This window comes from Mastomys coucha, unplaced genomic scaffold (assembly GCF_008632895.1).
Source record: "Mastomys coucha isolate ucsf_1 unplaced genomic scaffold, UCSF_Mcou_1 pScaffold5, whole genome shotgun sequence".
Classification (NCBI taxonomy): Eukaryota; Metazoa; Chordata; class Mammalia; order Rodentia; family Muridae; genus Mastomys; species Mastomys coucha.
In genome coordinates this window covers 86,604,235-86,617,924 of record NW_022196911.1, presented here as the reverse complement: position 1 = coordinate 86,617,924, position 13,690 = coordinate 86,604,235, and the positions used below count along the sequence as shown (strand labels likewise).

At 42.5% G+C, this 13,690-nt stretch overlaps 1 protein-coding gene across 2 annotated transcripts in view; it reads left to right on the top strand.

Moving 5' to 3' along the window:
* The window catches only part of Tom1l1 (target of myb1 like 1 membrane trafficking protein), a 56,140-nt gene that overhangs the window by 13,454 nt on the left and 28,996 nt on the right, over window positions 1–13,690 (top strand). For both annotated transcript variants that reach the window (XM_031353900.1, XM_031353899.1), the window contains exons 5-8: window positions 749–871; window positions 1,805–1,909; window positions 3,307–3,423; window positions 13,053–13,186. In XM_031353900.1, the coding sequence (XP_031209760.1) occupies window positions 749–871; window positions 1,805–1,909; window positions 3,307–3,423; window positions 13,053–13,186 (479 nt within the window). The remainder of the gene's footprint in view (window positions 1–748; window positions 872–1,804; window positions 1,910–3,306; window positions 3,424–13,052; window positions 13,187–13,690) is intronic.

Sequence of the window (13,690 nt, the reverse complement as noted above, 5' to 3'; positions counted from 1 at the left end):
CCTCCCTTCTCCTCCCCTCCCCTCCCCTGCCCTCTCTTCTCCTCTCCTCTCCTCTCCTCTCCTCTTCTTTTTTCTTCTTTGACATAGTTTTTCTACCCTACCCTGGCCTCTAACTCTCTGTGAAACCAAGGATAATATTGAACTTCTGATATTCCTGCCTCCACCTCCCAAATACTCAGTTTCCACAGCAATAAGCATTAAACCCAGGGCATCACACTTGCTAGGCAAGCTCCCTACCAAGGAAGCTACATCCAATTGCAGCAATTTTCTTAAAGTTGCTGTGGAGTAAGATTTCTTGACATTGGATAATATTTTTCTGCTGAAGAACAGATAGTCACTTCCCTACCTTCCATCCAGTTTCTTTTGTATCCATAGGGTAGGGATGCATATATTCATTCTGCAGATATGGAATCTGTGTTCTAGAGTTGTTTGTCAAAAAAAAAGTTGCAATAGGATTTTAGAATCTTTCAGTTTTATATTTTAGAGCAGTGGTAGATGATCGACAGTATCAATCCCAGTGTTCGTCAAGATGTTGAAGCATGGGGGACTGATGAGTCACAGTACTTTGTAATATTATTCCAACCTTTGGAAATGGGCATTCGGTCCACAACATTCAAGACTAGCTTTTTCATTCTGAATTAAGTACATAATTTTCAGTTACTCATTTTCCATCATAAACATTAAGATGTAGTGGTTCTTGCTATTTTTCTTTTTTTTCATTCTGGAACTTTATATCTCCTGACTGTAGACTTGGTCCCAGGGCTTCCCGGGAGGTGTAGATGTCAGTGAAGTGAAGGAAGTGTATCTTGACCTGCTGAAGAAAGGAGTTCAATTCCCGCCCTCGGATGGAGAGCCTGAGACAAGGCAGGAGGTAGGCGGCTTTTCTTAGACCCATGTAACATAGTACACGTTGCTTGGGTCCTTTTCATATTGAAAGGGCTAACCTTAATCCAGTCAGCTTAGCAGAAAGATGAACGTATTAGTATATGGCTCTATCTTATGGAGTAGTATCTGGGTTTAAGTTTTGCTAATCCCAGTGCCGTTTGAGGCATAATCTGGTAGTTTGTTAACTGTACGGTGTGATTCCGTGCTGGAATCTTCCTTCTGAAAAGGTCCTGGTGTTTCTATGCACACTGACAATATATGAAGAAGCTGACCTCAACCGTCAGGGTCATGATCTGCAGCTGTGGCTGTCCACTTACAGTTGAGGGCCAGGCCTGACATGGAGCTATTCTTCACTGCTGGAGGAAAAGCCTTGAGAGCTTCTGGGGGGGGGAGGTAGGGAAGGGGGTTAAAAAGACTTTTCACAAGTTGATTTGCCTTTTTCTTTGTTTATTTATTTGCTTACTTGTTTGTTTGTTTGTTTTGAGACAGGTTTTTCTCTGTGTAACTCTGGCTGTCCTGGGCCTTGCTCTATAGACCAGGCTGGCCTCGAACTCAGAGATCTGCCTGCCTCTACCTCCAGAGGTCTAAGATTAAAGGTATTTTAACAATACAGAAAAGGGAGAGCCATAATCTCAAATGGCAGTTCATCATACAGAGCCTTGGTGAAAACCAAGGGGTCTTTATTGAATAGTCATTTCTCATTTATTAGACGAATTCATGAACACATGCTATGTGACAATATGCCATTTGCTTAGAGCTCTTTTCCAAATACGGGAGAAGGTGTACTCCTGATGATCAACTTCAAGCTAACACCAACTCCCCAGGACTTATGAGTATGCCTGAGTCAGCTGAATGGGAGCCAGGCTTGAGGCGGCTTTGTTAATTCATGTCATACTATTTCTTTGTTTTATATTGATAGGCTGGTCAGCTCTCACCAAATCGACCGACATCTGTCCCCACTGCGCCTGCTCTTTCTTCTATAATTGCTCCCAAGAACCCGACTATTTCCCTAGTCCCAGAACAGGTAACAGCAGTGACAGCACTATTTATTCATGCCTTTTCTAAGCATCGTATTTACAGTTTGCATTTTCTTAATAACATTAGGAAGTGTAACTATAAAGTAACACACCCCTCAATTTTAATTAACGTCTTTATTTTGCTTTCTGAGACAAAGTATCTTCTGAGTAGCTTTCTCTGGTCTAGAGCTCACCACATGTTCCAGACTGGCCTACAACGCTTGGTAATCCCCCTGCCTCTGCCTTCCATATGTTGGGGTGGCAGGCATAGGCTGCATGCTTATGTATCCACTTCTCTTCCTGGGGGAGGAGAGACTACCGCTTAGGGAAGCTGTGTCACCATGGTTTATTTCTATGCAGGATTAGCCTATTGAGTTTCATCTCAATTGAATGCTCACACATTTAAAAATTGTGCTTGGGGGCCAGAGAGATTGTTCAGCAGGTAAAGTTGCCTTCCATCAAGCCTGATGGCCAAAGTTGAATGCCTATGCTGGGAGAGAACCAGATCCCAAGCATTATCCTCTGACTTACACACACTGAATAAATAAAAGTGTTTTTAGAAATAATATTGACCAGTAGAGGCTGTGGGCTAGGGCTGAGGTCCACCCACTGACTCCTGGGTTTTTGTTTATTTGTTTGGATGGTCGGTTGGCTAGATTTTTTTAGTTGTTTGGTTGTTTGGTTGGTTTTTGTTTTGTTTTGTTTTGTTTTCATTTCAGTGAGCCCAGTAGCAAGTTGTCTTATTATCTATGTAAATTGTACCAAATGAATTACATTTTCTCCTTCGTCTCAGTTTATAAGAGATCTAGATAAATACAATTAGTGATGTTCATTTATATCTTTGTATTAAAAGGCTATGCTTGAAGACTTTAGGTTAATTGAATGCTTTATATTAAGTGTTTCTTACATTAAAAAGCCATGTAGTTATTTCCTCTTAGATTTAAAACATTTAAAAATGCTTCTCTTTTATCTTTCTTTCTATAATACCATGAATACCATGATCACTCTAAAACTATGCCTCCTTCCTCTTCTTTCTGATTGTTTGCCAGGAACTCAGGGTAGTATGTGGCAGCGTTTCGAGTTTTCTCCAGGTTCCTATTAACTTCTGCTCCTAGACATTTCTACTTCATCTGTGTTGGTCCAGGTCGTTTTGTTTCTGCATCTTTAACTCTCCTGAGGCATAGCTGTGGGTTTCTTATAAGAAACACCAGGTCTATTTAGAAAACAACAAGGTATCATTTGTGAAATAAGTACATGTTTCCTGAGATAAACGTCAGTAGGCTGGTAGACATTACATTTTGCCAAGGCATTTGATATTCCAGCAGGTGTCCTGTAGGCAGGAAGCGAGACAGCCAACTGTCTGTGTGTCACACTTAATGACTGGAGGTTACATTGCCCTCCCCAGATCGGGAAGCTGCACAGTGAACTGGATATGGTGAAAATGAATGTGAAAGTGATGACAGCCATACTGATGGAGAACACTCCTGGGTCTGAAAACCATGCGGACATCGAGCTCCTGCAGGTATGAGCCCAGGGGCAGTCGGGCAAAGAGTTCTCAACAGCTATTCTCTGAGGAACTTTGAACTTTGTAGATGGAAAACTTGTTAATAGCATCTAATATATAATATATATTATATAATGTGTATAATATATATGTGTATGTATATGATATATAATATCTATTATTCAGTATATATTAATGTGTATATGTCATTATACATATAATAATATATTATATATGTTATATTATATATATGTGTGTGTTTCCCCAGAGCTAAGTACTCTTTATATCTACATTTTTTTTCTTAAAAATCTTGTCTTGTTTTTTGTTTTTGTTTTTTTGTTTTTGTTTTTTGTTTTTGTTTTTGTTTTTTCGAGACAGGGTTTCTCTGTGTAGCCCTGGCTGTCCTGGAACTCACTCTGTAGACCAGGCTGGCCTCGAACTCAGAAATCTGCCTGCCTCTGCCTCCCAAGTGCTGGGATTAAAGGCGTGTGCCACCACTGCCCTTAAAATCTTGTCTTACCCACTCACAATCCTGCCACAAACTGACATATTTTTATCTGGGCATTTGTAGTGCTTTACTGTGTTTCCAATGTATGTATATAATATATATGTACACATATAATATATTATATAATATACACATTGTGTGTAGTATATATTATATAATATGTATTAATGTGTATATATTACAAATGTAATACTTATGGATACACACATCTCAGCTTCCTTTGATTTCTAAACTTAACAAAAAGATACAGCAATCATCTTGTCAAAGATGCAGTAGTAATGGCCATAGTCAAGCCTAGTCCTGCTATAAACAATAACTTACTGTAATTTATAGCCTTGGTCATGTGCAATCTAGCCTTACAGTTGAAGTCTGTAAAATTGGTTCTTGTCTGTCTGTTTATCAGACACTGAGTACCTGTGATGTGTAGAAAGGCAGGCGCTTTTCTAGACCTTAATAGGTTGGTTTGGAAACATAGTAAAGAACTAGAAAAGCCTTGATAAAAATATGTCAGTCTGTGGTATGATTGTTAACTGGGTAAGACAAGATCTTAAGAAAAAAATGTAGATGTAAGAGTACTTAGGCTCCAGAGAAACAACACGTTTTTCAGAGTCTATACTGACCTATGTTCATCGTCCCTCTACTGGGTTTGTTTTTTTTTTTTTTGGTTTTTCGAGACAGGGTTTCTCTGTATAGCTCTGGCTGTCCTGGAACTCACTCTATAGACTAGTCTGGCCTCGAACTTAGAAATCTGCCTGCCTCTGCCTCCCAAGTGCTGGGATTAAAGGCATGCGCCACCATCGCCTGGCTCCTCTACTGGTTTTTAAATTTTAGAATTTATTAATTACAGTGAGGCATAGTGGTTCACTGAAATACTAGCAGTTGGGAGGCTGAGGCAGGAAGATCTCTTGAGTCCAAGAGTTCAAGACCGCCTTAGTAACTTGGCAAGACTCTAGCTAACAAAATGAAACAATCAGATGGGGATTTCCATTTAATCCTTATCGGTTTCAGAGGCAGTTAGGGAAAAATTCAGTTCCTAAGTCTTTCCGGAAAGTTAAGAACCTCCTCATGCGTTCCCTCTTCTCAGAGGCCCACATTCCCCCTCATTTCCCACAGTAGTACTACCTGTCTCCTGCTTATTCTTATTTCCAGTGGCTTCAGCATACCCTCCGACTAGGAGTAAACTTTGAGTCCCTGCTTGTCCCAGAACATTTTGTTGTGGTTCCATGGTAAATGCCACGATAGACTCTAGGCACAGCGCCGTTTTCCCTTTGGAAGTCTTCGGAAGAAGATATTCCGTTATTCTCCTGCATCCTACAGTGCTCATGAGAACACTTATCAAGCTCTGATTTTTCCCCATGGTTCCATTTTGTGGTTGCTCTTCCCATTAATATTTTTGGTATTTCACTGTTCTGCCGTGAGATGTTTGTGTATGTACAGACATGTGTAATTCCCTTATTATCCTGCTTCGCCGTTTCATGGTCCTTATCACCCTCACGTGCATCTTCTGTTTTAGGGAATGTTTTGTTCTTACCTCAGATGTTGCTGCTATCTTCCGTTCTTTCTAGTCTTACACAGAGTTGTAGACGCTGAGATTTCCAGTTGGACTTTGTTATCTACCTTCTTTTCATCTTTTCCTCATTTGTTTGAGCTGTAGTTTTTTTTGGGGGGGAGGGGAAATATTTGTATTTGATATATTGTTCCTTAAAAGCTTATGCGTCAGTTTCCTTACCTTGCTTTCCCTCTAAATTCATTATCTTAATTATGTCCTTTTTGTTTAGAACGCTGGATTTGTGTAGCAGTATCGACTGTTTGCTGTGGTGGTTTCTGCCTGTGTTTCTAAGGATAGTGATCATTTTTAAAGCTGCTTTCTATCTACTGTATGGAGTCTTCTTTTCATATTGTTTGTCACTATTGTGGTGGATATTAATTGGGGGTTTCTACCCTGCCTTTGATCATTTAGCTCCCAAATAGAAGTCCTAAAACTTCTCTATTTATAGTAAGCACTAAGTCCTTAGAGCTGGGCAGATATCAACTCTTTATGCTATTTTGCCTATTCCCTGTCCATAACTCTGAGATTTCACTTGCCATATCCACCTGGGCCACTCCTACTCCAAAAAGCTGGCCCCTCATGGCCATGCACTCACAATCCACCTACCTCGTGGTAATTTCTGCCTTTTTCTCCTCACTCCTCATGGTCCCTCTTCAGCTCCTAAGCCTACTGTACTTCTCATTCTAAAAATTTGTGAAGTTATGTATTATAACGTAACATATATGAAAGTTTTGAAATTGTTTATTTTGTATATGAGTACACCATAGCTGTCTTCAGACACACCAGAAGAGGACATCGAATCCCATTACAGATGGTTGTGAGCCACCATGTGGTTGCTGGGAATTGAACTCTGGACCTTTCAAAGAGCAGCTGGTGCTTTTAACCACTGAGCCATCTCCCTGGCACTGATAAAATTTTTTAAAAGGCTGCTTAATACAATATTTACAAACTTATTTGACCAAAGAATCTCTACTTGCTAAAGTATAATACAAAATATAAGAAAAATATAAGTTGGAGCAGCAACAGCAACAACAAAACATAGTCCCTACTTTATAGTCCAAGTTATTCTTGGATTTGCTGTAAACCTCAGCCTGTGAAATTCCTGGTAATTCTCCTGCTTCAGCCTTCTAAGTGCTGGGGTTACAGGAATAACTACGACACGTGGCTCAGCACACTAATTTCAACTGTCAGTGTAGGTACATTTTATTTAGAATATTTTACTTAACATTGGATCATTTTGGTCAGCATTCTTGGGGTCTTTTCCTTTCATTCTCCTACCAACTACTTTGGTAGTAGTTGTCTAAAATGAAGAGCTTTCATCATACTTAATAAACAAAAGTAATATCAATGACATTCTATTAGTCTAGGAGAATAAAAGAGAAATCAATCAATAGAGTTCATATGTGGTAATCCTTAAAAAAAATAAAAATAAAAAACTGACCCATTTTGAGATATAAAATTTGTAGCTTGTATTGCTAACAAGTATGTTAAATTAAAATTTAAAAACAAATATCAGACGAAAGGGCGTGTGGCAGGTAGCAATTTTAAAATGTGCTGCAGCAATACTTCTAGTTTCACATGAACTTCCCAAACCTGTTCTAAGCCCTAACATGAAATGATTTATGACTTTCCTCCCATTTTTCTTACCCATCCAGAGCAAACAATCCTTCAATAAAAATGTATGCGGGAACGTTCCATTTAAGTATGTGAACCGAGTTGTATATGTTATTCCATTAAGAATGATGTCGTTTGGTCTTGGCGTGTGGGTGCAGATGTGGAGTGGTTTTCAATTCTAATGGTGATTTGCTGGTTCCTGTTCTGATTACAGAGCCCAGGGCTGTGTATTACTCAGACAGTAAGGACTCTTGTGTAATGAGTCAACATTAGAGTCCAGCCCATGTTCAACTCTGACTCCGATCAGCTTGGTTACAAAGACTATACAATATTTAACCTTAATTTTCTTCTTTTGCTTTTTGTAAGTAATACATAAAGATCTGGTGTGAACAAAGCTGTTCTTAATTTCTTTTGTCAAATATATTTTTAATCCTATTTAACTTTCTTTATTCAAATCAACTACTATGGCTAAGACAATGAACTTCGAGCGTTCTTCTGTGGAGAGAAATGACTAGGAGCCTCTGTTTAAAGATAAATATTTATTACTGTGACCAACAAAGGTTGACTTGGGATAAACAGAGTGATTCTTTAGGTTCTTAGTTTTTACTGTTTGTAATTTCCTTATACCTGTCTGAACTACAGGGACTAATAGCAGATCCACCCTGGGTGTTGAGAGATAAGCGTTACTTCTTGATTGGCCACCTTCTCATAAAACTGCAGGAGACTCTGGAGGCTCCTCATGAGCCTAGGTGGTCACTGGTGAAGAAGAGCATCCAGTTGGAATTATGGCCAGGAAGGGATTCCCTGCAGCGGGTGTGCTGAACACATCCCAGCACTGGTAGAAGTGCACACAGTGAATATCCAGAACCTGGTCCTACACCTCTCTCCTATAACCTGCCAGCAAGCCCTGCTGCTAGTGGAACCCTGTCAGAAACCAGTGGCCAGTGAGGTCCTTACGCTCCAGCCACCAGAACAGAGGAGGGTGGTAAGTGTGTGGTCATTGGATCTGAAAGAAGAACGGATGGGAAGTGGTTATCAAGCAAATAGGAGAAGTCTCCACTCAAAACTGGTTGGGACTTTTCTGCACATATACCTAACCAGGGACTTTTTTGCTAGCGCTCTTGTTTCCTGTGCCTCCGCTCACACTTTACCAGAGACTCCATTGGTATGCAGCTCCTTGTCTGTGTCCTTCTGTCGGTGGAAGTCTGTTTCCATGAAAGTCCTTCCCCGCTCCCCCAGCCCATGTCAAGCCCTTAGCTGACTCCCAGGGCTCCCGCACTTCAGGAGACTCAGAGGGAGGTTGCTGCCTTTCTTTTCCTTAAGGCTGTGTAAGGGTGGACTTAGAACCTCACCGGGTGGAGACGGGTTCTTTCTGCCTTATAGAGGGGGAGGGCTTGAGACGCTGCAGTCAGTCTGATTTAAGTGTCTGATACAGGCACAGGAATAAAGAATCGCCATGTATCTTTCCTGAATTTGCTTCCTCGGCCTTGCGTGCTTGACTTGGGGCACTTGGCTTTGACCCCGAGCCGCTGGTTTCCTTCTTGGTACTTCCCCTTTCTGAGAGCCCCCTGCCCGCTTCTTCTCTTCTTCCTTTTTCCATTTTGAAGACAAGATCTTGTGCTGGCTGGTCTGGCTTTGTGCCCACAGCCTTCCATCCAGCCTCAGCTTTTTGAGTTGAGCCCCAGTATATGTTATACCTAATGGGCGTCCTTTTCTTGCTTTGCCCAGCCTCTCTAAGGACAGAGGAGAAGGAGAAGGGGAATTCGGGTTTTGAAAGTATAAGTAGAAAAAAGCTTTTGAGTTAGCTTACTGGAGAAGTATAAGATCTTGAGAAACTAAACTTTCATCCTCAGAAGACAAAATCTATAAATCAATTGGACGGGGACCCTGAAAGTAAAGAAAGGGGGGGCAAAGAAAAGGTAGGAAAAGCACCTTTGGCCGTTCTCATCGTTTTCATCATTTGTAAGAAATGGAGCAAAACAGACTTTTCTAGTGTGTCTTGGAGTCCGTCTCCTTCCCTTTAGAGATGGGGTGGCATAGTTAGAAAGGGGCCGATTGGTGCGCCCGAGAGGAGAGCACTCGATGTAGCCAGCGTTGGATAAATAACCTGCTCTCCCAAGCAAATGTCTATGGGGACCAATTCACTTCTAGTCTGGAAGCCGGGACTGGCTGTAGATGGCTAGCCTATGGCCCTTTGCTATGGGCCTGAACTGTTCTGTTAGCTTGTCTGGAGAGAGCCGGAAGGAAGGTAGCTCCTAAGGCCTCTGCTTCTGAAGTCATTGCGATGTAATTGAGAAGCACGGGGGGTCCTTTTGCAAGTTCTTAGAATTGTAGATAAAAGAGTTTCAAAGGTAACTCAGAAGTGGCTGGCAGCTGCTGCCAGGAGGGAGATGGAGCCCAGAAAGACAGTCAGGCAAGAAAGCAGGCTCAGCCATGGAATTCTGAGCAGCTGCTTGGGAGGTGGGGGGCAGGGTAGAGGGGTTCCCTGGGAGTGAGAATGCCCCCAAGTAATTAGGGCAAGCAGGCTTAGGATTCTGGCAGAAGTTTGGAATGGAAAAGAGGGAGAAGAAAAAGCTTGCAGAGTTAGAAAGGGCAGTCTGACCCCTCGAGCCTTAGGGAGCAATGCCCTGGGGAACGGTATCTAAAGTATGTGTGCCATTAAAGGGGTAGTTATTCCCTGAGTGGTCTTAACATGCTCAGGAATATCATGTTTCTCTTCATATCCTGGTTTCAGGCTGTTCTCTGAAGTTGTGTAACAGGATTTTCTCCTTGCCCAGGAGGGTTCTGGCTTTGCCCAGGCAAGGGAAGTTCTTCTATCTTCATCAACCACTGAGTAAAACCATTTAGGCGATGTTTCTTATAATTAACTCCCAGTAGTACTTCAGGTTCGAAAGAGGGACCATTGTGATACATCCTCCCCTTCCCCATCCTCAGAATTAGCATTAGCAAGAACACAGGATGTGTGTGGGGGTGTCTTAAGTTGATGGAGGAGAGCCGGTCATCCTTCCTGACCTTCATGCCGGTTAATGTTTAACTAGCTACCTAACAACAGCTCTTCAAAATGGCTGTTCACAGCGCGTGCTTTTAGTCCTAGGTTAATTTTAGTACTCGGTTAATTATCCATCGAGTTGTAAATATCCATGCTCCCCGTGGAAGAATTAATACCTGTGGACAAAAGTTAGAGAACAGGAGTGGTGGAAGACCATTCAGTGCATTGGGGAAAGAGATGGTTGAGGCAACCGACTGGGGAAGTTAAGAGTTGTAATAGGTGCATGGGCTTATGAGGGTTATGTTGGCAAGCAGTTCAGCTTTGGAGTTTGAGAGTTTTTCCCGTGCCCTGCCGTGTGTCTTGGGCAGGCTGGGCGGAGAGTGCTTCGAGAGAGGAAATGTGCTGTGGGCAGATAATAATAGAGGCATTGCCATACATATACTATGTCCAGAGACACTTTCCTGAACACATACTATTTCCTGTTCTTACTTTTTCAAAGGAGCCGCTTGGACATCTTTCCATTCTTTCTGTTTTGGTTGCTGTTGTGTATTTTGGGTTGTGTTTTAGCATATTCCTTGTTGGTGAAGGTGGGGGGTGGTGGCGGGGGTGACTTATAGTTGGTACTGAAAATGTCCAGGGACATCATTTCTTCATCATTTCTTAATCCCTACATGTTTTATGGAAGCGGGGGGGAGGGAGGGGAGACGGATGGGGGGAAAGGAAGCTTTCATGAGCCTCTTGTCCTGCTTCAGAGCCTTTGGAATTGTTGAATGCACTCTAGCTCGGAAGCCCGTCTTTGCCTTTACAAGAGAGACAATTTGGGGTTCTGTGATAGACACATATAGTAACCACTGTCACTCAATTTCTACTCCCTGTATCCAAAGCAGCACAAGGGATTCATGGAGCACTTTGGCCCCCTGTGGGTTTTTTTCCCCCCACGCCAGTGCTTGATCTACGCTGTTTGCAGGTGGTGTGGCCCTCCTCTGAGACAGACATCAATTGCAAAGATCAGAGTGGGCTGGCTTTTGAAGACTTTTTTCACATCCTGCTTTGTAAGCCCGCTGAGATGTGCTGTTTCTTTCATGTCTCCTCTCCATCTGTCTCTCCAAAGGGCAAAGGGGGGGGGGGTCTTCACATGGCCGGGGCTATTGATACTGGCTGCAAATTCATTTCAATTAACTTCTACATTTTTGTCCTGGGCAACCGAACACCATTGTAGTGCATGATTTTGACCTTGTTCCAGCAAGGCTTCCTGTGAGCAACAAGAGGAAAATTTTCTGTCCCATCAGAAACAATACAAGAAAAAAAAACTTTCATTCATTGCTGGGGTTGGGGGAGGGAGGTCCATTAGATCCTATAGGTCCTTTCTTTAGGTGATACTGAGTTCTGACCTATGGTGTGTTACAGATTATATTAATTATCTGGGAAATCTTCAAGGGACCCTTCCTCAGGCAATGACATGCATTTATTGACACCCTGCTGTATACCCCTACGGACTGTAGGGCCTCAAAGACATTATTTCCTATGACTGTGTTGGAGCTACCTTTGGTCTACCGAGTGCAGTCTTATCTCTTTGCCTATAGCCTATCCCCTGCCACACCCACTTCGGGCCTTCCTTTCCTGGCTTCATCTAATGTTACAGTGCAGAGTTGAATAGTTGGCCGAGACTCAATGGTCCTAAAAGCAGAAAGTATTTAAGGTCTGAGGAAACAAACAAAACTTTGACCCTGTGGACAGTTTATCTGGCTTTACACTGGCTATAATGGCTTGTTTACCACTTAACGGTCACCCCACCCCCAGCCATTCTTCCTTTACTATTTCATTTTGTCCTCTAGATATTTTTATGTTTTTGCAGAGGTGGTTGGTGACGTCTGTGTCTAAATGCCAGTTAGTAATCGTTTGATTTATTTATTTCTGGATTTCCTGTCAGCAGTCTCGTAATAGGCTCTTTGAGAATCTAAATGGTTTAATGAAGCATACCGTTTTCAGTGCACCTTCCTTGAGAAGTCAGATTGTGTACATGCGTGATGCGTAAGCAAGTCCTTGTGCTCTCCCTGTGAGATGGGAGACATGCCTGGTTTTTAGCCCGCTACTGATGGTCACTGGAGAATGTAGTAGCCAAGATGAAAGGATGCTGATAGCAGCCTGTACCTTGGGTTTATTGGAGGTTTGTTAGATGGAAGTTGGTTGCAGGGCAGCAGTTTTTAAATGTCAAAATACTTCAGAAACACTTTGGCTCGCTTTAAAAAAAAATGTAGATGCCCAGACTGAGCCTCGAGGATGCTGAATCAGTTAACTGTTCTATGGATACTGAGATGCTTATGAGAAGAAGCCAGCTGTGGGGTAATGTCTTGGCTCAAGGCAGTGATTTTAAGTTGTCCAAATAAGGTCATTATCCACGATGAGTTTTTAAATCCTGGTGCAGTTTATATTGAATGGGATCTCGCTATAAACTTTAAAGGCTGAAGCACATGTAACAGGAAGGAAAATTATGCCCCACGCTGTAAACGCTCCTTAACTACTTCTACCCTCACTAATAACGACAACAACATTTTATGTTTATGCTTCGTAGTTACAGAGCTCCGGGCCCCATACGTCTCCTCTGATTTTCACACCAGCCCTGGAGGTTAGCAAGTGGTTACTTTTTTTCATTTATTAATGAGAAAACTAAAATGTGGAACACAAGTGACTCCTATCCACCCTACCCCCCACCCCCCACCCCCACCCCCAGATAGCTCAGTTATTAAACAGGGCTCTTCTAGAATTTCCATATAGCATCTCAGTGTCCCATGTTGTTCTTTTAGAGAAAGATTACAACATTCTCCTTTCACTGATGTGGGCAGGAAGAGCTGTCCGCATTGAAAATCCTGATGGTCCCTGGGTGACGGCGTGGGAGTGACCACTGGTGAATGTAGACTGGTGCAGGTTGTTTTTTAAAGACCACCCATCCCTAGCATGGAAGAAGAAACTTCTCCTTTGTCTGACAGAAACTTTACAAGACGGGTCGGGAGATGCAGGAAAGGATCATGGACCTGCTGGTGGTAGTGGAAAACGAAGATGTGACTGTGGAGCTAATTCAGGTGAATGAGGATCTGAATAATGCCATCCTTGGATACGAGAGGTGAGCAGAGGTCTGCCCTTATTCTCCTCTAGCCTCGCTTCAGCACCATGCAGTCGGATTCCTTTCTAGAGAGCCCACAAGAACATTCGAGGTCCCCTTTCTCTCAGTAAGGGGTGGCATGGTGAATAGAATAGTTTTCTCTTGTGTGGCTCCTGCTCCCCAAGTATGAGAGATGCTCCTCTGCATTAAAGAAACTCAGTGGACTCCCCTAGGAAGGTACTGTTGCCATTGAGAATTACTAGGACCATTTAACTGTACGGTCGCCAATGGATGAAGAATGAGGCGAGTCTGGCATGTGAAAGAGGTGAGCAGGCTTAAATTCAAATCTAGAAGATGCAAAATGATGCAGATTGCTTGCCTAACATTCTGGGCCTCCCCTTTAAAAAAAAGAATATCTTTGGAGGGGTTGATTTTTTTTTTTCCAGGAGTTAGTGAGATAATGTGTAGGATGCCGACCAGCAGCTTCCTACTAGCGTGGGTTTCCACGAACCGGGAATGTGAGGG